Genomic DNA, 25,799 nt, shown 5'->3' on the forward strand with positions numbered 1-25,799 from the left:
TTTGGCTAGAGGACAGATTTGGCATGTAGATAAGTGAGTGTCTGATGGAGACAAAACATCAGATAGAATTTTCAATTTATTAAGTGAAGGATGACCCAACCGTTGGTGCCAAACATCCAAGCTTACAACGGAATTAACAAAAGCAGCAGAATAAGAACTGCTAGTAGAGAGACTTTTATGAGAGTGGGATTGTTTCATACTTTGATTAGCAGCTGGAGAGTCTGCAAAATCAAATATGTAGAGATTTCCAACTCGTTTACCCCTCCCAATCATGGTCCCCAGTAAAGCTTCCTGGATATGGAATTGATTATGAGTAAAGGTCATAGTACATGAGGTGTTTTTGGTGAGAGCACTCACTGAAATCAGGTTGAAAGAAAAGGAAGGGACATGTAAAACTGAGGTTGGAGTGATCTGAGAGGTGATATTGACAGTACCTATATGGGTGATTGGTGCTGTTTGGCCATTGGGAAGGTTTACAGAAGCATTGGAGATTGGTGATACAGAAGATAGGAGAGATGGATCATAGCAGACATGGTGTGTAGCACCTGTATCTAAAATCCAAGTAGAAGAGCTAGAGCATGATGATGATAAAGTATTTACAGAAGGATAAAAGCAAACTGTACCAGAAAAAGGATTATATGATTGAGCTGGTTGAGCCTGATTCCGACGGTGAGAACTGAGTATTATCAGATGGAGTATTTAGGGAGTTTTGATTGTGGAATTGGCTCTGCAAGAGGTTCACAAGCTGCTGATACTGATCCATACTAGACAGATTCATAGCAGCCAAGGGAGACACCTTCAAGTCAGTAGCATTAGAGCTATCTTCAACACAATTTATAGATCTGTTGTGGTATGAACCAGATGAGTTAGATCCAATTGATTTGCCTTTTCCTCTCCCAAATCCAGGGGGCAAAACCATGCAGAAAAAAGCATTTATCCACAGTGTGGTTAGTTTTACCACAGTGACTACAAAGATATTTGTTGAGGCCTCTGCCAAAGCTAGATGCAGCATTTGCAAAAGGCTGCTCACTTGTGACTGGAGCTGGATTTGGAGTTGGAATAGAATAAGCTGAAGATAGACTTCCATCGATATGCCCGTTGTCTTTCCTCCTGAATAACTAAGGAAAAAACCTTAGAGTGAGTGATAGAATGTGAGATCTGATTTGAGAAAAAGTAGAATTCAAACCAACTAGGAATTGCATAGTGCAATCATTCTCCTGGTGTTGATGCCACCTTGTTGCACTGCCACAATTGCACCGATTACAAGTGCACCAAGAGAGTGGCTGTGAATTTTTGAATTCATCCCAGACAATTCTCAAACTTGTGAAGTAGCTGCTAACATCAGAAGATCCTTGAGAGAGAGTCATCAACTGTTGCCGTAACTGATATAAACGAGCAGAATCACCTAAGGAGAAACGCTCTTTCAGATCTGACCAAATTTCATACACATCATCGAGGTACATAATACTTGAACATATCTTAGAAGAGACTGAGTTTCGCAACCTAGCAATGACCATGCTGTTGCATCTGATCCATGATGGATATAGAAGATCATCACGGTTAGGACGAAGAATAGATCCATCAACAAAAACCAATTTGTCTTTAGCTAGGAGAGCTGTGATGAAGGAACGGCTCCATGTGATGTAATTGGAGCCAATCAGAAGTTGTGGAACGAGAATTACATCAGGATTATCACTCGGGTGAAGAAAATATGGACTAGAGGTATCTTCAGCTGGTTGAGCTTGAGCTTGATTTCGACCGCCGCGACCACTCATTTTGATCGATTGATCGGTGGAAAAGAGAGATCGATGAGAGAATAGAGATCAGAGTGAGAATGCAGAAGGTTTATTCACTGATACCATGATAAACTTGTAAAGATGGCATGATTCTACCGAAGGATGAAGAAGAGTAGAATCGTAGAGAAACTTGATTTCGTATTATTGAATGACTCTCAATACAAGCACGAGCCCCTTATATACAAGGATGCTTAGTGTAGATACCACAAGAGCAGAATATAAAAGCTCTAATCTAAACTAACAACTGAAAATAACCTCTAACTACTTGACAGCTCTATGACAGCTGTAAACTCTTCACAGTTCTATGACAGCTGTGAACTCTTCTTCAAGCCTTCACCTCAGTTTCCTTCCTCGAAGCTTCCATTGTAGATGATCAGCTTCTCGAGAGATAATCTAATAGAAAATAAATTTTCTATAGACTATGAAACTAATAACTATTAAGGCTCAGAAAATCCAGAGTATGGAAGTTGCTGCACTCACTCATCTGCTTGTCTCCTTTCATAGTATCATGGCTCATATAGCAAGAACAACTGTTTATCGAGTCAGGACATAGTTCTAAAGTGACATTACTGGTCACTATACCTACGTACTATCTTAGTTAAGCGACACGCATGATATGTAGAAGTTTGAGTTAACAAGCTAGACAACTTAGAAACTTAAATGAAGCTTTGTACGGAAAAAATAGATGGTACAGCATTTACCTGTCTCAAGATGACGAGCGAACCAGCTCTGTCCTATAAGCTAGCACAGTCATAATCCGCTCTAGGGGCAAAGTGTTGAAAGTCACGTGCAGAAAAGAACAAGCCGCATCAACAGCAGCCACCTCTTTGTCATCAGGTCTGCCTTTACGTGAATTTGTAGGAACAAGCGCACCCAATAAGGCATTAATCTGTGTGGTGTCGGACAAAAGAGGGTGAGAACGAGAGATGGAGGGAGAAACAGAAAGTAAACATGTTATCTAAACACAAGCAAAAACAAAATTATTGTATCTGACCATACACAAGATAAAACATCTTGCGTACCAATTGTAGAAGAAATCGAGAATCTAAAGCATTAAATATCTGTTGTGACCCTGTTTAAAGTTATTTGTGACAGCTCATCACCAACCAGCATTTCATTATCATTCATGGAAGAATCTGAATTATGGAGTAAAATATTATAATGGACCAGCTCATTTATATAAGAAAAACAAATGTAACTTAAATAGAATAATGAGTACTACTGTACTAGTATCTTGTATAAAAGCTTCAACTCTGCCAAGCAAATAGAACAGACCTGTACCTCCTTGATTTGGTGTTCGGAGAGGAGGAAGTGCTTGGACTAAGTATGTTGAAACGGTAGCAAAATCTATAGCCTGACAGATAGAGATCGAAAGCCATGAAACACAGAAATGACCATCAGCTAGAAAGAAGGTAATGACACAGAATTCTAAGAAAAATGACAACCAAACTATGGCAGATGTAAATGTATGGCTCCAACTCACAAGGTGGTGGCAAGAACAACAAAATTGTTGATCGGTGATTTATAAGAAAAAATAGTTCAGGACAAGTCCACCCCCTCTGATACGCAACCTCCCGTCTGTAACAAAGTTACATAAGCTACTGACTTGGAGAAAGTGGAGCTGTCACTATCTGTTACAGGACTGTTACTAGGTGTAGTTAACACTGTGGCAATTTTTAAATGGTAGAGGAAGTGGCATCATGCTATCTTTATTTCATAATTATTGCATTTGCTTCTATAAGTACTCCTTGAGGTTAGAAGAGGAGTTTATGTTTTATCAAGTATTGTATTCAATGCATTATCCGAACTCCCAATGAGAAAAGAGTCACATTTTTATTACTTTTCCTCGCAAACACTGTCTGGCTGTACAACAGATTCGTCTCCGTTGCTTCTTTTCACTAACACCCTCTCCCCCAAGTGATCATTATAAGAATGAGTCATTTGAGAATTATATATACAATAAACAGAGGTAAAACACAGGAGGAATTTTGTGTGCAGACAATTTTATGAGCATACAGAGTTCCCATAACAAATGCAGCAATGCCACCAATGGTTATAAAAGATTCAGTGATCCAATGACAATATTACGTTCTGAAAAACATCTATTAAAGCTTGTAGCATTCAGGTGAAGAAGGAATCCACCAAGTAATAGAAAGTTACTTTACCCAAGCAAATGAACCATGCTGAGCAATAGCAACCCCAGCAACTTCCAACAGATTTCCTAGAAGACAAGCATAACTGGGATAAATCATTTGATATATCACTAGGCAGAACATTGGTATGATCTTTCACACATGATACCATTTGATGAAGATAATATTGACTCAACTGTGGTGCAGCAAAACTCTGAATATGTAAGATAAGTTAGCCAAATAGTCGTAAAAAACACACATAGGAAATGTAACAATAATTTAACTGCACAGATAGAAAACATATACAATGTGAAAACAACTGTTAAAAGTTACTTTACTAACCAAGTATAAAGCAAGTGGTTGATATCTCCAGAGCCAGAGAGCCACTAGACTCGGCCCTAAAACACATTCACCTAAATACTGACTGCATGTAACTCGGTGAATCATGTCTCGGATGGATGAGGAAGTACTAGCGAAAAATCAAAACTAAGAGGTAAAGAAGGTAGAAACTATCTCTTTCAAGTGTTGGAACAGTCGCCACAAAAAAAAGGAACCACAAGTATCTGGGATGAGAAGTTCCTTCGAGGATCACTACTTGAACATGTACAAGATGCCTGATCAATATGGGAAAGTATTAAGGGCAAGAAGGCCCTCCAATGAAGAGAAAGTCCCCATAGAGCCTTGCAAAAAAAATTTCTACAAAAATTAAAGCTTGTCAATGTTGCTCATTGGTATGCACTCAAGACATAAAATCTGTATGGTATATGTATATGTAACCACCTATTCATGCAGAAAATAGTCAAAAAAATGCCAGGCACCTTGCCATGTCTATATAATGAGATGATAACGTACCCTTATATAAGTTTCATCGCCAGCACAACAAAAGCTAGTGGAATCAATTCAACTAAAATTAAGTTTTCCTTAGCCATTCAATTCCATGTATGTAATAAAGAGTTCACCTACCGCTAAGTGGAAAGCTTTGAACTTCAGTGAAGTATGACCCAACTTATAAATTTTTATTTACAATAATGGAATCCAGCTTTGACTCAACTTGAAAAAGGTTTACCAAATGTAAGCATGAATTGAATTATAGACATAGTATTCAAAAGTTGGCATCAATATATACAGATCCAACTATATAAATTAAGATTTTTATTCTAATATATTTACCTTTTAAGGAATTAAATATTTAATTTTGAAGAAGTACTTAACAAATTGACTATTTCCCATTTCTACCCAGGTAAGGAAACTTTCAGTTCTATAAATGATAAGGAACATCTTTGCATACATGCAAAAGAATGAAGTTATGAACAAAGTCCAGAATATTGTTTTTGGAAATCATTGGACATAAACTTTGAACCTAATCAAATTTTACTCCGCCAACAAGAAGAGGCACACATGATATTGATATATTAATGTAATTATTTATCTAGGCTGTATACAAATTCATGGAGATTACATCTCAAATGCTCCTATTCTGCATAATTAAAAGATCATACTTCTGTAGAGTTATCAAGAATCCTTTTTGTGGAATTGATGGATCAGCTGCATCAAAGCTGGTATTGGGCTCATTAGCTCAAGTTGGTTCAGTAGCCGTTAGATTAGATCAAGAATATGATCTTTAATCTCGGCCGTTGATTTCTTTTCTCTTTGACTGTTGGATTAGAAGAGAATATAAAAGGCTTTGTTTTAGATTTGCTGAGTTAGTTTTCAGCTCAATTTGTATCTCTCGATTCTGCAGAAATTAATAAGAGTTTCTTGTTTCTCAATTCACTCTTCTTCAATTTCACTTAGATTCTAACACTTTTCAATTTACTGCTGCAATTCTAAACTCTTGTTACTCTTCAAGTGGTAAACCATTTGCCACAATAGGTGACTTAATGAAAAGTTGTTGGTGCAGTACTGCATAGTTCTCCGTCATCACAGTCACCAAAACCGACACTCCTACCTCTCCTATGGAAGATGTCAACTATGTACAAGGAGGCAGTCCCATCAGATCATATAACAATAATTATCGCCCTAACCAGGAGGCGGTAATTTCAATAATTATAATGGGAATCATCCTCATCCTAACCTTTCGTACTCTAATAATAATTTCTTGCAACCCCCGCAGGATTTAATATTAGCAAAGGAGGAGTAGTTGAGCCTATCAAGAAGGAGAAAAAGTATGACTAAGGCATCATGAAAATTTTGAAAGTAGCACAGGATAGAAAGACCAATGACACCAAGATTGGAGTCGTTGAGGCGAGATTGAACAACCTCGAGCAGGGGATAAGTACGATTGCCACTGCCGTCACGAACATTCAAACTCAAATGGACCAAGTCCATAAGAAACTTGAAAAAGACAGAGCAAAGGCAGCAACACGAGTGGCGGACATAAACAAGAAGTGGGTGGCCAAGCAAAAATCTGGGGACTGCCCGACGCCCCACAGACCGCCGCACACCACCTAGCAGGCCGCCGCAGGACCACAAAAAGTATTCTGGCCGATGCCCGGCGGACCGCCGCACACATGGTAGCGTCCCACTACTGAGGAGGCAGAGGCATCTACCAAGAAGGAACTCGAGCGGCACAACGAGATTGTACTCCCCTTCCAGCCGAAGAAGAAATTCAAGCTTGAATAGCAATTCAAGCATTTCTCAATATGTTTTACAAGGTCCATACTAATATTCCTCTCGTTGAATCGTTGCAGGAGATACCTAGGTACGCGAAGCTACTCATGGAGGCAGTGATGATGAGAAAGAAAAAGCTAACAAAAGCTGACCTTTACTAAAAAAGAGAGAGAAAGAGAGAAAAAAGTAAAAGAGAGTAAAGTAGATGTGGAAAAATGTGTTGACTTTTACTAAAAAAGGAAAGGACTCTATTACTATAGAACGTACTAAAATGGTAAAATGACTATATTACTATGGAACGGAGGGAGTACATGTAATGTTGCAGGTGTTGTTTACATGCTTTGTCTTGTTTAGAAGAATTTTTGGTAAGCTTGATAATTGGGCTCGTAAGTCCTTAATGAGATACAATCAACAATCATTGGGCATCATGAATCATGAATCTGCTAAACATTTCACTTATTTAGTGTCTTAAAACCTACACCTTAATTTATCTCTTTCAAATACTCCTCTTTCCCTTATAAACTCTGGGGTTATGGGATATGTGATCTGTCAACAGATTATTGGCTGCATTGACGCAAGCGCTTCAGAGCACGGGCGTGGATCTCTCTCGAGCCAGCATCACGGTCCAGATCAATCTTGGAAAACGAGCAAACAGAGGAGCCACACCAACTGCTAAGGTTAGTATTACGCAATTCAAGTATTGACATTCTCCTCCATCTTTTGCTTCACGACACTAATCTCGTGTTTCACAGGATCATATAATCCTTACACCGTCCAGCAACCAACCAGTCGGGACGTTTCACAACGCCATCAGTCGTGAAGACTTAGACCTAGCTTGAAAAGGCTGAAAGATTTGATTAGTAGCACGGCTTCAAAACATCCATTTCCAAATTTAAAACATGAGATTCGAGCTTTCTGCAAATTCTTTCATTCAGGTAAGATTCAAACTTTCTGCAAGTCGGTATTCTTAATTAGAAAAGCATAATCAAACGCTTTTTCCCGGCAACTAGCGAAACGGCCACCCCCGCCAAAATGCCCTTCGTCCATGCTGGTTCGTAGGATGACTGCAGACGAGCAGCTCGGACATGTTGTGTCGCGCACCTTAGCCACCCATTTCGCAGATTCCCAAACGCCAACCCTAGTCAATTGTGAAAATAAGCATTGGTATTCTATTTGTAGCTATTCCCATCAAACAAATGAATTATAGAATTACCGGGCATCGTTGAATGCAGCCGAGACGAGCATTGAAGGGCAGCATGCTCCCTCAGGAATGTTTTCATAAGGAGAGTACTTGAGAATGTATTCGAAGCAAGATTGATTCTGAGGATTTCCGAATTCTTCATAATCCAGTGTAGTAAGAGGTAAACTTGGATCCAGTAGTGAGCTAAGAACATCAAGGAAAGGGACCTATCATCAACATAGAGAGAAAACGAACAAAGAAAGTGGCGTATAAGAGCTCAATGGGTTATTCTGCTCCAGCATCATTCTTTGATGTCACCAAAGTAAGGCAAATATTGGTTTTCTGAAAGAGACGAGTAATCTATGAACCTTCAAAATGGCAGCACGAAACAGTTGCGGATGCATGTTGGCAGCTGCCCCAACAAGTAAACACCCAGCACTCACACCCAGAGCACTCAACCGGTCTTTATGGATTAGGCCATCATCAATTAGAGATTGAGCACACGAGACAAAATCTTGTATGGAATTCAATTTGTTCAATCCACGACCACATTCATGCCATGAACAATCCGGACCAGCACCACCCCTGACCCCACAAGATACCAAAAAAATGAACGAAGATCACGTCAACTTACAAGAAGTCATCTGTCAGTGATCCGACAAAAACTTAGTACGACTGCTAGTTAGACTATTCCTCATTAACTATTCCATAATTGATGAAGTTATACACACCTTACATCAGCAAATGCCAAGAGCCAACCTCGGTCAAGTAAGCTTAACTGGTCAGGACACCAGCTTTTATCCAAATCGTCACCATAGGCACCATATCCATGAAGAAGCCCAGGAGATTGACCCTCTCGATATGCAGCCCGAGAGTAAAGGATGGTCATCGGGATTCTGACACCATCGTGGGAAATCACTTCCTTCGTTGTGCAATAATATTTCTCAGAATAATCCTTCCACCAAACACTTTCATTTTTATGCATATCTGTGGTCGTCACTTCCTCTTCATAACGAGAATATTTCTCATAGATGTCCTTCCACTCCTTCCACCCAACACTCCCACCACCCTGGACATCTGTTTACAGCACGAATTGTCTAGAAGCTTAGCAATGCTATAGTCATAATTTCACGAGTAATACTCAAATATACCTGTTGCTGAAATGTTTCTCACGTCTTCCTGGTGAGCAATGGAGAAGGTTCTAGTCGACATATCATAGTCAACCGTAAAATCAGGTATCTGCAAATGAATAACCAAGGTTTCAGCTCAAATTCATTATCCTAAAGACATGTTAGCGTTAAGAGTCAATTTTTATCAATGACGTTATCCAAAACCATACCACAGGAGACGACAGGACAGCACGGTATACAGTGTTCATGAAGTCGTCATTCAGACCAGGTTTGATTATACACATATCAGAGGGCAGAGGAAAAAACCAAGGATCGAGACCATCAATCTCCATTTCATTCTGCAGTTCGAACCAAACAAGGCTAATTACATTAACAAGCTGTATTAATTGAAGTAGGAAAATGTCCATACCTCATTGTCAAAATCAATTGGCATGTTGATAGAGCATGCTGAAGCCGAGCCGTTTTTGGTGAGGAAGAGGACCAGATGCCCGTTGAAAATATCCATATCCCATAAACACATATCATCACCCGGAATGAAGAAATCCTATGAAACAGAAAGCATATATAGGTAAAAGTAGTTCTGGAAATATCTTAAAACTAAATACCACTAAACAAGTAGATAACAAAGATCGAATTTGATACAAGAGGAGGTAATAACACAATCAAGTAAGTAAATGATCACACCAGAAAGAGAAATATACTTTTAGATACCAAATTAGTACAGATGAGAGATTACTTCCAAATTAGTTGATTGTGCATCCTCAACTCTGCATCTGGCTAAATATAATCCAATGCCTGAAAACTTCTTATCTTTACATGTAGGAGCATTAGTAAGGACGTAAAAAATGCCACGATGATGCTCCAAAAAGTACTGAACTCCAGAGACACGACGACAAAATCTCTGCAGCCCAGCATGCGGGTTGCTTGCATTTATGAACCAAACCTGCAGTGCAGCCAGAGAACTAACATGAAAATACGAGCGGAATCCATCTTCAGATTATGTCCTTGAATTAGAACGTGGAAACAATAGTTCTTTCCTCAGATGATGTCCTTGAATTAGAATTCACTGTTATAAACTTCCCATCTTTCGTACTTGCAATATCTAAACAGAAGCAGGAATCATTTTCTGTAAGTATCACAGCATCATCCCCAGAATGTGATCCCAATTTGGTGCACATTACCCTGATATGATTGTATACATGTGAGAAACTATTTGGGATTTCCTATGGAAATAAACATGCAAGTGGTTAGAGAATCTGCCTGTAAGGCCGTAGGTTTTGGTCGCATAATGTATAAAATAGAGTAGAGCTATCCTGAGCCCAAGCCAAACTAACAACACCGGTAACTTTCGGTTGGGGAAGAACTGAATCATTGGCAATGTCCTTTATTTGAAGCTGAAATTGTTCGTCACCTTTGGTGTCAACTGTATATGCAAGAAACCTGTGGTCTGGTGATACTCTGCAGGTATTCACATGGACATATCCTACAAAAATAAAATCTCAAATTTTATGTCGCATGTACATGCATACGAGAATATTTGCTGGTAATGCAAGATGAATGAAATCATACATTGCAAATACTAGGTAATGGTCATATAACGAGAGTCGAAGATGATTCAAAATCGAAACTTTCATTTATCTGAAAGTCTCATTAAACCAAGCAAGAACAGTTCTTCTAATGATAGAGAAGTTCAGCATAAGGTCAAACTGCAGCTAGAATGGAAATGATGAGTTGGAAGCACTTGCCGTGTTTTTCTGCAATATCATTCCAGTCGAGCAACACTTGTTCCCTGCCAAATCCACCTCCGGAAGAAGTGAAAATTGATGCTATCCAACCCTTTCTCTCAACTGCCGGCTTCCTATATAAGATGGGATACTCCTTCCCCTCTGGAATGCACTGATAATACAACCTATTTAATTTTGATCCAATCAATAATCCAACTAAAATTTAGTTTAAAGTTTACTTCGCACAGTCGCTCTAATTAGTTACAGTATGAGCTAAGGCTAGGCTACAATCAGTGCCTTTAAACATTAAATTAGGCTACAAATATAATGATTAAGCGAATTAAGAAACAAATTTGGTAAAATCGACGAACCCTAAAACCGTGAAAAACTGAAATTCGAATCAATTTACGAACCAGGGCCCCCAACGATGGGGAGGGGTGGTGATATCGGGGGGCAATCTGGAAAGCATCTCGGAATAAAGTGTGTTCTGCAATTCTAGGGTTTCTCGCATGAATGCATCGGCGTAGGAGTTCTCTTGGTTGATGTAGCTGATGAAATCGGGGTCGTTGGTGTTGCACATCCAATGGTAGGGGTCCTGCCACGTCACACCGTGCGCTGTTGCCGAGAAAGGAACCTTTTTGGCCAGCGGCGGCGGTAGATTGAGGGTTTTCCTACAGGCGGTAGAGAAAAGGGAAGGGGAGGGGAGGTTGGGGAGTGTAAGAAGGGTCTTTCTAGTTGATAGGGCAGCACGAAGGAGGGGGGCCGCCATAGCGCCGGCGAAAACTGAGTGCCAGTGCAGTCAAGTGGGCTTTGTATGCGAGACGAAGATATTATCGGTCCATATCAACTACTCCTACTATTTTACAAATTTATCATCAATAAAGCCGCAAGAATACATGGGTCCGTCCCGGGAAGGTGGTGAGATTTCGAATTAAGTAAAATGTTTTAGTCGACACGAGATTTTAATTGAATTGCTGTCAATTTATTGAATTAAAGAGCGAAAAATATAGGGGTAAGTATTGAAAAAAAAGATTTGATATTTTAATTGCAAAGAGAGAAAAAAAATTGTTTGTGTATCTATCTATCAATATATAAAGAGAGAGTTTTTTGACATGCAATGTGGCATAGTTTTTGGCGGGAAAATGAGTGTCATTGTACTGCCACAGTTTGTGTGTATACTCCAAGAAATTTTGCAGAGTGGCTTACACAGGAAATATAACAACTCTTATTATAAATATGAGATGAACTTAATAGACACAATGAGAGTAGAACTACTGCTTATTTGCTCTGCAAATACTCCTTAATATCAAGGGCTCAAACGGTGGATGAACGCCTTTCATTTCAGACCAGCGAGGAGTACCGACCTTCACGCACGCTTTTCAGCGCCTTCGCGCTAGGTGCAACCAGCTCCGCCTATTCACCTCGCTCTTTTTGGCAGACGGATGAATCCACACCCAATGCTCTAAGAGTGTCCACTATAGGGGAGCCGCAGCCAGGCCACGGGAGAGCCGCGAGCCGCGGCTCCCTATAGTGACTGGGGTGGGCAGCCGCGCCGGGGGGGTGGTGGACGTGGGCGCGCCACGATCGTGGCCTGGCCGCGGCCCTCCTATAGCATTGGCCACGAGCCGTGGCACTTCCGATTTTTTTTTTTTTTTTTTTTTTTAAATTTCGAAATTTTTTCTATATATACCTAAAATTCATATCTTATTTTTACTCTACTCTCACACACAATTTACCCTATTCCCTTCAATTTGAATTTTTGTGAAATGCAAGGCGGAGACGATCGCGGTTATGGAGATTCGAGACAGGGGAGCTGTCCACCCCCCCAACGCTGGAGATCGAGTCCCACCCCTCCTCCATCCCAGATGTAGAGTCCGCCATCGCCGGCGCCGTGGCTACAAACACCCCAAAACCGGGGTCAGTCCTCGGCCTATCAGCAGAGATATGCGGGTCGTACCCAACCGGGGACGGGCGACTATCGACCCAACATGGACGCGATTAACTTCTCGTCCCAATTTCAATCCTCCCCATTTCAGAGCAGTCAATCTCCGCTTGATGAATCTGATAGATTCACATGGGAACAATTGATGGGGTCCCCTGATACCCTGACGCCGACGCTCGGTCGTGTAGAGACGGGGAGAGGAGGCGGTGGAAGAAGCGGCGGTGGTGGCGGCGGCCGAAGTGGCGGCGGGAACGGCGGGCGAAGGGGCGGCGGCGGCAGCGGGCGTGGCGGAGGATCTGCGCGAAGTGGCGGCGACGGCGACGGCGGGCAGGGCGGCGGCCGCGGTGGTCGCGGACAAGGCAATGGCGGCGGCGGTGGTCGACGAGGGTTTCTGTACACAGACGCCGAGTCCATTGCCATTGCTAGGGCATGGGACGCGGTGACGACAGATGCCATAGTTGGCACGGATCAGACCGACTTATGCTTCTGGCGGAAAGTCTTGGTGGTCTACAATGAATTTAAACCGCCGGGGAGCGTCGACCGTACACCCGATCAGATTCGAAAGAAGTTCGGCAGGATCACTACAGCTCTTCGGAAGTTCATTGGTATATACGAGAACCAAATGCGCACTGCTCAGAGTGGCCGCAGCGAAGCCGACATAAAATCCTTGTCGATGCAGTTGTTCGATGTGCAAGTAGGCAAGAAGTTTACCTACTGGGCAGAATTCCTCGTTCTGCGGGACTCCCCAAAATTCAGAGCCATCTGCGAGAACGCGTCTGAGTCTGGGCCAAGCCGTACGAGACGGGGCAGGGGCGGCAACTGCAGCAGTAGTAGCGGCGGTTCAAGGACCTTCGACCTCAACGACGAGGTCATGGAGGAAACCCCCCCTCCCCCCCGTCACTATCCCGGCGTCCTCGGCCCCTGGGTCAACAGTCCGCAATCCGAGCCGCTAGATCAGCCTCCGCCGCTGCCTCCCGACACTCTGCTGCGGGCCCGTCTACACCCGCCCCCGGATCGGCCCGAGCGGCGTTGCAAAACACCCTAGCGGTGCAGATGATAAAGGAACTCAAGGACACTCTGGCCTTGTATGAGAAGTTGACCGACCCGACTACCAAGGTGATGTACTATGACCTTATAGTGAGGCTGAGGTCGTTGTTGGGGTGGGAGGACACGGCGGCGGCAGCGACGGGACCTCAGAGCGGTGGCGGTGGTGGTGACGGTGATGGCGTTGGCGGTGATGATGCAAGGGGTGAAGATGAAGTGGCGGATTCTGATGATGAGACCGAGTAGTCGGCGATGGCGGTGTTTTTTTATGTTTTTGTTTGCGTGTTCCAAAACAATTTTCGTTGTATAATATTACCCCGTTCTATAATACAACGAAGATTTGGTTTTCGATTTAGTTTTCATTAAATTATGCATTTTATTTAATTATTGTAGTCTAACAATTTTTATTGTAGTATAAAAATATAAACAAAATGGAAAAAATAAATTTTTTTGTGGCTTGGCCATGTACACTATAGTGGGAAACATGGACATTGGTGGCCCGACCATGATTTTGTGGCCTGGCCACACTTTGTGGCTTGGCCCGGCCAACTATAGTGGACACCCTAACCGCCGCGATCTGAAGCACTGGACACTAAAGAAGCCTCATCTGCAGCGGACGAATGTTGTGTCAATCCTGAAGAATTCAGCGGCGAGTTCCGCCATTTAATAAGCAAAACGAATTCCAAAACGCAAAAAACAGAATTGAGAGGAAAGAGGGTTGCTGAAGAGTTCGCACATAAAATATCTTCAAGTAATTTCGGATTTGCGCCGGAAATATTGAGAAAGAGTACTACTCCACTAAGAATAATGGAGAAGAAGCGACGGCGCATGAATTAGGTTTCAATGCATCAAATGTTGATGCATCAAATGTGGATGCTAAATGGACTTCAATGTACTACATGAAATATGGTTGTATCAAATGTGGAAGCTAAATGGGCTTCACTAACTAAAATATTTTATTAAAAGTCAAAATTAAATATGCCAAGTAAATTTTCAAATTTTAAAAAATCAAAATACGAAATATATTAAACGAATTAGTTATATAATTGAATAATATTAACGATATATTATAGTATATATATAGGGGTGCGTTAAAATGAAAACACCTTTTAAAATAATATTGTAACACCACGTAGCCTGAAATATTATAATATTTATTTTTAAATAACTAGAATTTGTTTGCAAAATAGCACTATAGTCGATAAGGACGATATCTATATCTTAAAGTATAAGGAACATTCCACACAAACAAAATTGTACATTTTTTATATTCTTGTGGGACGGATGAAGTAGTGTATACATTCTTAAGTGTAATTTTATTTTTATATTATTCACTATTTTTTTTTTCTAATCTTTTTGCAGTTAAAGGGATTATGTTCAAGTTAATCTAAGACTGAGTCTTACGACACTCTTAGACCCATGAACTTGTTGTGTTCCAGTGGAACGCTCCCACTACGATATGGTTCTTACAATCTTAGGTACTGAAGTTGATTTTATTAGTGCAAAAGTTTCTAATGGTATGACTTATTGGTAATGTGGAAAATCCGATATCTCTCTCTTTATTTTGAGAGTTATCACGCTGTTAGGCTTGTAGTTCATCTCTTGATCTTCATACAAGAATTATATCTTTGAAGATTACAGAACTTATTACCTTACATCATTTGGGACAAACCATAAAACATGCCTCATTACTCAACTCCAATTTCTTGGACACATTTCCAACACGTGTTGGAACAACATTACACCTTGAGATGTGCTAGACTAGAGACGCTCTAGTCCACAACTCGTGTTTTGTAGAAGGTACTGATGTTGATAGTTTCTTTAATATTTATCCCATCAATGATAAGATTTTAATGAGTACAACTCATCACTTAATCAAACTTGTCTTAGAGAGACTTCGATTCCTTCTTACATAACTGCCCCATTCATTAGATGAATGCTTGGATTCGTTAATAGAGATTAGACTCCCACTACTGATCATAACCCTTTGCTCGTCTCCTTATGGTGTAAACCATTGAGACTTGCTAGTCTTTCTATGTTGCACTTCTATAAGTATTCTGAATCTCTTGAAAAATCAAATGATTCTAACTCATAGTGCATCAAACAGACTTTCTCAACTCTCAAGCTATTTAACGAAATGTTAAAATCTTGATAGTCTAGATCAGTTCGAACAATTGCTAAGTATTTTCTTGGCCTTAAGACTAAGAGCCATAGATACCTTATCATTCAATTATTAAGAAGTTGATGTGTTGTTGAATACTCAACCTTGTCGCACTTATATTATTTTAATACTATGATGCCTTAAGCATCAACCATAAAACAATAGTTGAGCATTAATAGCTCCTACTGCAACAAAAACCTAACTGGATCAAGATCTCTTACTTAGAAGTTGCATTGTCATGTAAGTCATTGTCCTTCTTATAAAATAGGTCAATCCAACTCACAAAGCATCTTTTCTCGCTTTAAACAAACTTCGATGACAATCCAGGCTCTTCCATTTCCGTATCTAGTCTTTTGTTCAAATGAACTAGGACTTAAAGAAAATGCAGCATGTATGAATTCGTCATCTATCATGTTACTTTTCTCTAACAATAACATAACGACTATTATTCTGAAGATTTTCTACTTTTCAGTTAAACCTTCTTGTAGTCATTTCTTGTTACTTTAGGCGATGACTTGTGTCAGAACTATTTGATAACGTTGATCTAGGATTATCATTATTTAAATCGTACTAGAATATTACTAGATAAAAACAATTCCATCATAATCTATAAGATAAAAAAAATCCTATCAACCAAGATTTATACAAATCTTAATTCTATTTAGAATAGACATCTAGAATATATCAAATATTACTTATGATTTCTTAGATAAATAAATTCATCTAAATCCAATTAAATAAGGATTTTCTTATATATCATCTTTATCCTAATCTATCTAGGATATAAATCCAAAAGATAAGGATAACTTGGATTAATACTTATTTTAATGCATCTAAGATTTGTCTTAATAGAATTAAATCTATTCAAATCCAGATGATAAAATTAATTAATATTAATATTAATCCTAATTCATCTAGGATTTATTCTTGGAGTAAATCCATATAAATCCATAGAATTAGATAATATTATATTATAATTATGTAAATCCATCTAGAACTCATGTATGAATAAATCCATATAAATTTATAGGATAAGAATAAAATACCATATTATTCCTCTCCAAACATCTAGAGTTTATCTATGAATAAATTCATATAAATTCATAGGATAAGAATAAAATAATATTATCATTATCTAAATCCAACTGGGATTCATCTACGAATAAATTCATATAAATCCATAGGACATAGATAAAAGATTAGATTATTATTTTCCAAATATAACTACGATTCATCTAGGAATAAAATTCATACAAATCCATAATATAAGGAAATAATCTTAGTTAATCCATGATTTAATTCATAATTAAATCTCATATAATATATAAAATCTACAAAAGATATAATCAAATCTTATTTTCAAATTAATCTTGAATTATTTTCAAAATTGAATCCAAAGATTTGAAATTCTAATCAAAATTTGGAAAGCGAAGTCACGGGACGAGGCGTTGCGACGTCGCGAGGGTTCCACCCGCGTGAGCGTTGCGCATGGGGTAAACCCCAATTCAGTGCCGCTGCACTCCCTCTGAGCCCGCAGCCACTGCTGCTCGTCTCCACCCATCGCTGCTGCTGCTGCTGCGCCGTCAAGACAACGCAGCCCGCCGCTGCTCCCGCTGCAACGGACAGTCGCTGCATCTCCACACCCGCTGCTGATCGATTAATCAAGTAATCATGCAAAGATCATTCTCTCAATTAATGATTACATGTTGGAGAGATCACGTATTGATTCAATTCCCAATAGCCAATTCACGAGAAAAACACGGAAGGCAACGATTAAAAAATAGAGGAGCCGACACCATGTTCACAACAAGAATTAATTGTAAACAAAGTCAAAGCATCAAAAGGAATTGATTCACGCAGCGGACAAATACGCAAGCATTCATAATTCGTCGTACAACAAATACACAGCGAATATAAACATGCATTCAAGCAATTCACGTAACATGAAATTAATCCACATAATCAAAGCTAAAAATTGGCTCTAATACCAATTGTTGGGGTTTGGTGCCCCTTGCATAGCGGAAGACTTGTACAAAACAAATAAATCAGATACAGATCTATTTGACCGATTATGCGATTAATCAATTCACATGTTAAACAAATAATTGCATGCTAGAACGCAAATAATTGCATGCTCAAAGAAAGTAAATCCTAAAACATGAATTCTACAGTTTAGAGTTACCAATTTGATTCTCCTAAGAATCGTCGATTGCTCGCGCCTTCTCCACGTGATGATCTTCGATACTAGACCACGGATCTTCTCTCTGGTTCCCAAACTGTATCTCGATATCAGGGTGGGTTGATCTTATCAAAATACTAGGACTTAAATAAAAGAGACAGAAAAATCAATTTCACGGAGGAGAGCTGGAGAGATAAAATCGCCCCCTTACCTGTGATGGAGTGGACGAAAATTTTAAGAAAATAATAATGTGTCTTTTCTGTCTCATTTATTCTCCTACTTATATTAAGTTCCTTTTGGGTCCAGACAGGGATCTATGGAAGGTTTTGGATATGAGCTCCCCCAATTAGCTTTTTACTAATTAAATTGAACCCACAATTTAATACAAGCTTATATTGGAATATTACGAGCAGCCACTACAGAAGTAATATTGAACTCTCCTCATCCAAATCCGAAATTACAAGTAATCTGGGTTTTCACTTTGTTTATTATTTATTTCTCGCGCTTAAAATATAAATGTCCATTAATTAATTAATGTCTGTCATGGACTTAATTAATTAACATCTTTTTAATTCCAAGAGTGGACTTAGCAAGAAACATGTATTTATTATTCATAGAGCGATAAAACTCCAATTGACCAGTTTTCTGAATAATAAAATCTTGTTCGAGCTCCTCTTGAGGACATTATCAAACGAGACTCACCTCGCACACGTTTCAACATAATAGTAATCCTAGCACCGCTAGATATTAATAACCACTACCCAATATATCAGGATTATTGAGTTGCGAAAAATCCGCACCATTTGATAAGTCAAAGTAGTGCATAATCAATACCGTATGCTCAATGCTAACATAAGTAGATTAAGAAATAGTATTTTATCAAGACCTAGTGATAAGTCGTATTCTAAGCCTTGGTTACTGGTCAGTATGTCGCGAAATGCATGTATTATCTGCAAAACAGTTGCTCAAGTGTGCAGGATTAAAGGATCCCAGTCAGTAGGAGACGATTCGGGTGACGCAAGTGAAAAGGGCGCTAGAAGGGTGCAATACCGACCAGGATGCATGCCAAAGAAAAAGGCTCGAGATGGAGAAGAAGGATAGCTGGGATGATCATTAACAAGGGCAGAAAAGTCAAAACGTGAAGGAAGTCTACCCTAAAAGCAAGGGCAAGCCTCCCTATAAAAGAAACCACTTGGAGAGAGAGAAAGGAGTTCGCCGTTAGAGTTGGTCCCTTAGAGTTCGGTTAGGAGCTCTAAGTTCTCAGTTCTCAAAACACACTTAGTAGAATTCTCTCTAGAAGATCAGTCATTCAGCATTGTCCAACCTCTCGTTCCTCGCCACAGCTATGGTCACTTGACGTCCAAGAGTCTGCCGGAGAAGTCATCGATCCACCGTTCCAACCAGTTGCCGTAGTAGTATAGCAGTATCATCACCCGGAGTGGCCAAACAATCACTACTTTGCTTTCTAGTTTAATCTTTACTTGCTTTCGTCGTTGGTTTTGTTGCAAACACTCATCGTGTTGCCTTTTGAAGTACTTTGTGAAGTTCCAATGTTAAATTATGAAGTTTCTATTTCGTATGTCGCTTTGGTTCGAGTTTGCTTCATTCTGCCTAGGAAAATTAGATCTAGTTGTTGCTTTTAATTTCTAAGTGTTTTCTTACCTGGAGTTGTCGATCTGAAGTTGTAGTTATGTTTTAGTCTAATCTTCGTGCTTGAGTCTTCGTGTTGCATTATAATCACCGCCTTGCATGTTAGTCAGTAGAAGTAAAATTGCAGTTTCACCGTTTATTTTAAGTTTGAGCATTTTAATCAATGGATCTTGAGTTTGAGGTTATGAATCTGAGTTTAGTTATAGTGTTTGTGTTCATCTGATTTTTGTTAATGCTTGGTGAAGAAGAAAACGTCAAAATCAACTTTAGTTTGGACCACTTTACTTTTAAGTTACTTTTGCTTTTGTTCCCTACTTTTCGGTTGTACTGTCCAGACCTGTCAGAGAGCCACCAGCCACCAGATATACCTTGTTGTCTAATTTTCCTCTTTTAGTAACTGTCTACTTTCCATACGGCCTCTGAGACACCTTGTCCCCTATTTTCACGAACACCACCACATGCCTGTTAATTTCACGCCTACTAGTCAGTAGAGTACCACCTTTATTTCTTGCCTAGGTAAAATCTCAACCCAAGCGTGGTAGCTAACCAAAACACCCAGGTAAGTCACCGCAGTTATCAAAACGTGTCCATCCTCGTGGGATTCGACCCTTACCTCCATTATACTAATCAGTAGAAGTGGGTTGAGGAAACTTGTTGGAGCCAGGTCCCGGTTGTCGTACCAACAACTCAGATGGGTCGGGAATCTCTTCCTGATCAGTTGGATACACTCCAAATTACATACGAAAACCTTAGGGAAAGAACCTGAGACCTTCTACCTAGTCTTTCAGTAGATAGCATAAAAACATGTCTTGCTGTTAGATCCGTTCAGTGCTATACCACACCAATGTCATCTTATTTCAATAAGGCTTTAAAATATGCGGACTGACATTGCAACCTTTCACGATAGGTAGCCAAAGCCTATCTAGGTTGTGAAATTCTTTTTTTTCTTTTGCAAAGCATTGCATAGATCTAACTGAAGGAACTGGCAGCAGAAGCGTGCGGTTTTTACATGCATTGATTATCATAATTCAACAATTATTAATCGAGCAAATAAATCACATAATAATCAGATCTATTTAGCAGATTATTTAGACAAAATCTATTCGCGTAATTTTCACATGTATCATGCTCATAACTTGAATAAATCATGCTTTAAGAATATTGAAACCTAAAACATGTTTTTCTACGGAGCAGGAATAATACCTAGTTAATTCTCCAAAGAATTGATGATGGCTAGCAGCTTCTCCACGTGACGCTTTGAATACTAGACCACAGATCTTCTCTCTGGTTCCCGAACCGTACTCCAATATCAGTGTGGGTTGATCTTTCCGAAATACTAGGACTTAAATAAAGAAGACATAAATTCTACTCCTAGGAGGAGAGGAAAATTCGAACCCTACTCTATAAGAGGGGGGACGAAAATTTTGGTGTAAAAAATTATATTTTCTGTCTCTTTTATTCTCCTATTTATATTAAGTTCCTTTTGGGCCCAGACAGGGATCTATGGAAGGTTTTGGATATGGGCTCATCCAATTTACTTTTTACTAATTAAATTGAACCCATAATTTAATATAAGCTTTAATTGGAATATTACGAGCAGCCACTACAGAAGTAATATTGAACTCTCCCCATCCAAATCCGAAATTATAAGTAATCTGGGTTTCCGTTTTAACTTTTATTTCTCGCGCTTAAGATAAAAATGTCCATTAATTAATTAATGTCTGCTATTGACTTAATTAATTAATTTCTTATTAATTCCAAGAGTGGACTTAGCATGAAACGCTTATTTATTATTCATAGAGTGATCAAAATCCAACTAGCTAGGTTCCGAATAATAAAGCCTTGTTTCGCGCTCCTCTTGAGGACATTATCAACGAGACTCTCCCCGCGCGCGATTCAATATAATAGCAATCCTAGCACCGCTAGATATTAATCATCACTACCCAATATATCAGGATTATTGGGTTACGAAAAACTCGCACCATTTGATAAGTCAAAGTAATGCATAATCAATACCGTATGCTCAATGCTAGCCTACATTGATTAAGAAACAAATATTTATCAAGACCTCGCCTATCAGTAGATAGCCCAAGGACAAGTCTTGCTGTTAGATCCGTTCAGTGCTATACCACACCAATGTCATCTTATTTCAGTAAGACTTAGAAATATACGGACTGACATTGCAACCTTTCACGATCTAATTCCATCTAGGTTGTGAAATTCTTCTTTTTCTTTGTTTAGGACTGACCGTGTTACCTTAAAGTGGACGCCGCCCACAACCGGTCTACTAAAACAAAGACTTAGACTTTGTTAGGTTAACTTATACATTTAAACATGCAATTAACATCTATTAAATGTAAAACATAACACCATTATGACAAAAAAATTTGTTTTATTCCTTGGAATATAAAATAAGAGTTTTACAGTGTTCAATCACTCGAAACGTGATTTCTAGTATACAAACTCTAACAATCTCCCACTTATACTCAAAACACTTTCGAGTATACAAAAAAAATGTGCTAACGTCTAATTCTCCCACTTATACCAAAAGCGGATTGAGGTCTTGTATTAGTCGAACTCCCATTCCTTCAACATGGCTCTCAAAAACGGCTTGACCGCTAATGCCTTCGTGAAAGGATCTGCCAGGTTGTTTTCTGACTCAATCTTGACCACTTGTATGTCTCCTCTCTGCACTATATCTCGAATGATATGATACTTCCTCTCTATGTGCTTGCTCGCTTTATGAGCCTGTGGTTCCCTCGAATTTGCCACAGCACCAGAATTGTCACAATAAATGATGATGCTCTTGGGCATATTCGTAACCACACCTAAGTCCAGAAGGAAGTTCTTAAGCCATATAACATCTTTTGCAGCATCCAAAGCGGCCACATATTCGGCTTCCATGGTAGAGTCTGCAATGCATTTCTGTTTTACACTCTTCCAAATTACAGTTCCACCTCCTAAGGTAAACACATATCCGGAAGTTGATTTTCTCGAATCTACATCAGCTTGAAAGTCTGAATGTGTATATCCTAAAGGACAGAGCTCGGCTGCATTGTAAACTAGAACATAGTCCTTAGTCCGATTAAGGTACTTGAGTATGTTCTTTACGGCAGTCCAATGTCCTTGGCCGGGATTTGATTGATATCTTGCTACCATGCCAACAGCAAAGCAAATATCGGGTCTAGTACAAAGCATAGCATACATGAGACTACCAACAGCCGAGGCATATGGTATCCTTCTCATCTCAGCTATCTCAGATGCTGTCTTCGGACACATCTCTTGAGATAAATGGATGTCATGTCTAAAAGGTAAGAAACCTTTCTTGGCATCTTGCATGCTAAAGCGTCTAAGTACCGTATCGATGTATGATTCTTGGGATAAGCACAACGTTCTCTTCGCACGGTTTCGAAGAACCTTGATACCAAGAATGTGACCCGCATCACCCATATCTTTCATCTCGAACTGGCTGGACAATCATGTTCGGACTGATGACAACATCTTTTTATTGTTTCCAATTAGAAGAATGTCATCTACATACAAAACTAAGAACACAACATTTCCCTTTTCAACTTTCTTATACACGCAGCTTTCATTAGGGCACTTTTCAAATCCAAACTTTCGAACAGTTTGATCAAAACACTAGTTCCATGATCTAGATTCTTGCTTGAGACAATAAATGGTCTTCTTAAGCTTCCAAACCATGTGTTCCTTGCCCTTTACCACATAGCCTTCGGGTTGTTCCATGTAGATGGTCTCCTCAAGACTGCCGTTTAAAAACGCAGTCTTAACGTCCATCTGCCATACTTCCCAATCCATGTTAGCTGCAATAGACAAAAGAATACGGATCGATTTGAGCATAGCCACTGGGGAGAAGGTCTCATCGTAGTCGATGCCTTCCCTTTGGGTATACCCCTTAGCCACTAGTCTTGCCTTAAAAACTTTAATTCGTCCATCGGGTCCACATTTACGTTTGTATATCCACTTGCTCCCAATGGCAGTACAGCCTTCGGGTAGACAAATCATAGACGTCTTTGTCTACCATTTATTGTAGTTCCGAATCCATTGCTTTCACCCATGCGCAATGATCGACATCTGCCTGCGCCTCTGCTAGATTCCAGGGATCAAGTACATTGCTGTCCGAGGAGTGATCCATGCACTCTCCCAAACCAATGTATCTTTCGGGCTCATGAGAGACCCTCCCACTGCGACGCGACACTACAACATTAGGTGTACTAGTTGAAATTTCTGGAATTGTTGCTAGGTGTCTGTTCTTGGTTAATGGAACTTGTGACTGAAGTTAGCTCTTCAAGAGCTATCTCACTGCTGGACTTATGATTCATTACAAAGTCTTCCTCTAAGAATGTGGCATGAGTGCTCACAATGACTTTCTTATCTCGGAGACTATAGAATTCATAAGCTTTCGATCCTTTAGGGTAGCCTATAAACACACATACCTCCGTCCTTGATTCCAGCTTAGTTGGATCCTTTTCCAAAACATGAGCCGGACACCCCCATACTTTGAGATGTTCTAGATTGGGCTTACGCCCAGACCACAACTCATATGGGGTAGTACGAACTGATTTAGAAGGTAAATTGTTTAATATATGACTTGCAGATAGCAAGGCATGTCCCTAAAATGAAATTGGTAACCGTGCATAACTAATCATCGAACGGACCATGTTTAACAAGGTCCTATTCCTTCTTTCAGCTACACCATTCTGCTGGGGTGTGCCCGTGATGCACTTTTTATTAGCACTAAATAAACCTGCAAGTATACAAAGTATATATAGTATAGCTAAAGGTTAGTACCGGATATCGAACACGGGGAAGACGAACACAAAGTGTCTATCCTCTACTAAGACTCAAATACTATCTGGAAAAACAATTGGGTTTTGAAAACTTTTGAAAAACTAAAAACAATAAAGCATAGATCAACTAAAAGCGAATAAAACACGGAGAAAGACGATAGAGATAAGGGAATCCCAGGGATGTGTGTTCACAGTTATGGTTATACAAAATTCCAACTACAATACCCTAGCACAGTTTATACTTTGAAAGGACGAGTCACCTAGCTTATGCTCATGCGATACAAATGTTGATTACAAGATTAGGGTTGGCAATCCTAACACGTAACTCCAAAAAGCTCCTAAGACCCTTGAAAAGTACTCACTCTCAATTAACAGTGTTGTTTTAAAGGAAGCTAACTGTACTGTCTACTAAGTGAATCTAACTCGCTAGAACTCTGTCATAGTTATGAAACAAGTTATATTAAATCATACACGATTGTGTCACTCAATCATGCAACATCAAAACTACTTAGGGAAGAAACAAAGTAAAAACAAAACGGATATTAAATAGAAAAAGGAATTTGTATAACTAAAGTCGTTACTAACACATCCCTAGAATCCTATGAGTTTAGTTACACATAGTGAAATAAGCTAAATACATAGATTGAAGGGAAAACAATTTGAGCATAAAACTAAAGCAAATAGAACCCGTAGGTTGAATCCTTGTCGTTCTTGATGTTCTTGAAATCCTTCTTCAACTCCTTGCGCAATTAGAAGTACTCTAGCTTTTGATCTCTGTGAATTATTTTGCAAGTAGAAGCTCTCTAATTTGATGAAGCTTGAGATCTTACTTACAGGGGAAAGCCATTCCTCATTGTAGAAAAAAAAGATCTTCAAAATATGGTAAATCTTGGAGCAGATCTAGGGCAATTCGGATTCGCCGCCTTTCTCCGGCGGGCCGCCGCACCTTGGCCGGCGGCCGCCGCGTTGGAGTCTAGAGTCTCTGTTCCTTCGGGGGAGGACCGCCGCATGACCTCCTGCGGTCGCCGGGCGAAACTTCTCTTCCAAGTGTAATTTTCCGAGACGGACCGCTGCACTGCTCTGACCGCCAGGCGCCGGCGGTCGCCGTACAACTTCGCGGCCGTCGTCGGTCGCCGTCTGTCTCCAGATTTCCAAACTTTGCGTTTTGGCTCCCTTTTTCGGCTTAATTATGCACATTTCACACAAAACACGTCAAAATATCAAAATAGATAAAATATGCAAATGATGGACGTGTAGAGTGATTTAGACATAAAAAACGGACCAAATAATGGCCTTAAAACAGTGCAAAATCCGAGCGTATCAAGCGACACAAGACTTTATGCAATTTCATTTTGTGTGTTAAGAGGAGAGAGTTTTGTAAAAAACGGATATAATGTAGAGATAAAGGTGTTTTTATTTTTAGTAATGTGTCATCTTGGT

The 25,799-nt window shown here is 39.7% G+C and overlaps 3 protein-coding genes across 4 annotated transcripts; all 3 read right to left on the reverse strand.

Annotated features, from left to right (window-relative positions):
* Positions 1 to 1,209: 1,209 nt before the first annotated feature.
* LOC148931249 (uncharacterized) lies at positions 1,210 to 1,775 on the reverse strand. The gene is made up of 2 exons (XM_089066767.1): positions 1,341 to 1,775; positions 1,210 to 1,242 (listed from the first exon to the last, which is right to left on the reverse strand). The coding sequence occupies exons 1-2, from the start codon at positions 1,773 to 1,775 to the stop codon at positions 1,210 to 1,212; spliced, it is 468 nt and encodes a 155-aa protein (XP_088922893.1).
* A 142-nt stretch (positions 1,776 to 1,917) lies between these two features.
* LOC148931250 (uncharacterized) lies at positions 1,918 to 6,679 on the reverse strand. 2 transcript variants are annotated; one of them, XR_016137360.1, is made up of 5 exons: positions 4,271 to 6,679; positions 3,962 to 4,142; positions 3,072 to 3,150; positions 2,498 to 2,685; positions 1,918 to 2,326 (listed from the first exon to the last, which is right to left on the reverse strand). XR_016137360.1 is itself a non-coding variant. In XM_089069237.1 (4 exons), the coding sequence occupies exons 1-4, from the start codon at positions 4,373 to 4,375 to the stop codon at positions 2,580 to 2,582; spliced, it is 471 nt and encodes a 156-aa protein (XP_088925363.1). In that variant the 5' UTR covers positions 4,376 to 6,679; the 3' UTR covers positions 1,918 to 2,579. The 2 variants fall into 2 exon arrangements, 1 of the variants encoding a protein (XP_088925363.1); XM_089069237.1 differs by having other exon boundaries at positions 1,918 to 2,685.
* A 123-nt stretch (positions 6,680 to 6,802) lies between these two features.
* Positions 6,803 to 11,468, reverse strand: LOC125214353 (Prolyl oligopeptidase family protein). Its single transcript, XM_089069236.1, is given in 12 exon segments — positions 6,803 to 7,676; positions 7,752 to 7,945; positions 8,087 to 8,303; positions 8,450 to 8,795; positions 8,870 to 8,957; positions 9,058 to 9,186; positions 9,258 to 9,392; positions 9,585 to 9,807; positions 9,809 to 10,030; positions 10,109 to 10,331; positions 10,594 to 10,757; positions 10,986 to 11,468. Coding segments are annotated over 12 exon segments (2,493 nt in total). The 5' UTR covers positions 11,342 to 11,468; the 3' UTR covers positions 6,803 to 7,480.
* Positions 11,469 to 25,799: the final 14,331 nt, after the last annotated feature.

This window comes from Salvia hispanica, chromosome 3, assembly GCF_029641045.1.
Source record: "Salvia hispanica isolate PSC_SH4W2 chromosome 3, Shi_PSC_v1, whole genome shotgun sequence".
Taxonomy (NCBI): Eukaryota; Viridiplantae; Streptophyta; class Magnoliopsida; order Lamiales; family Lamiaceae; genus Salvia; species Salvia hispanica.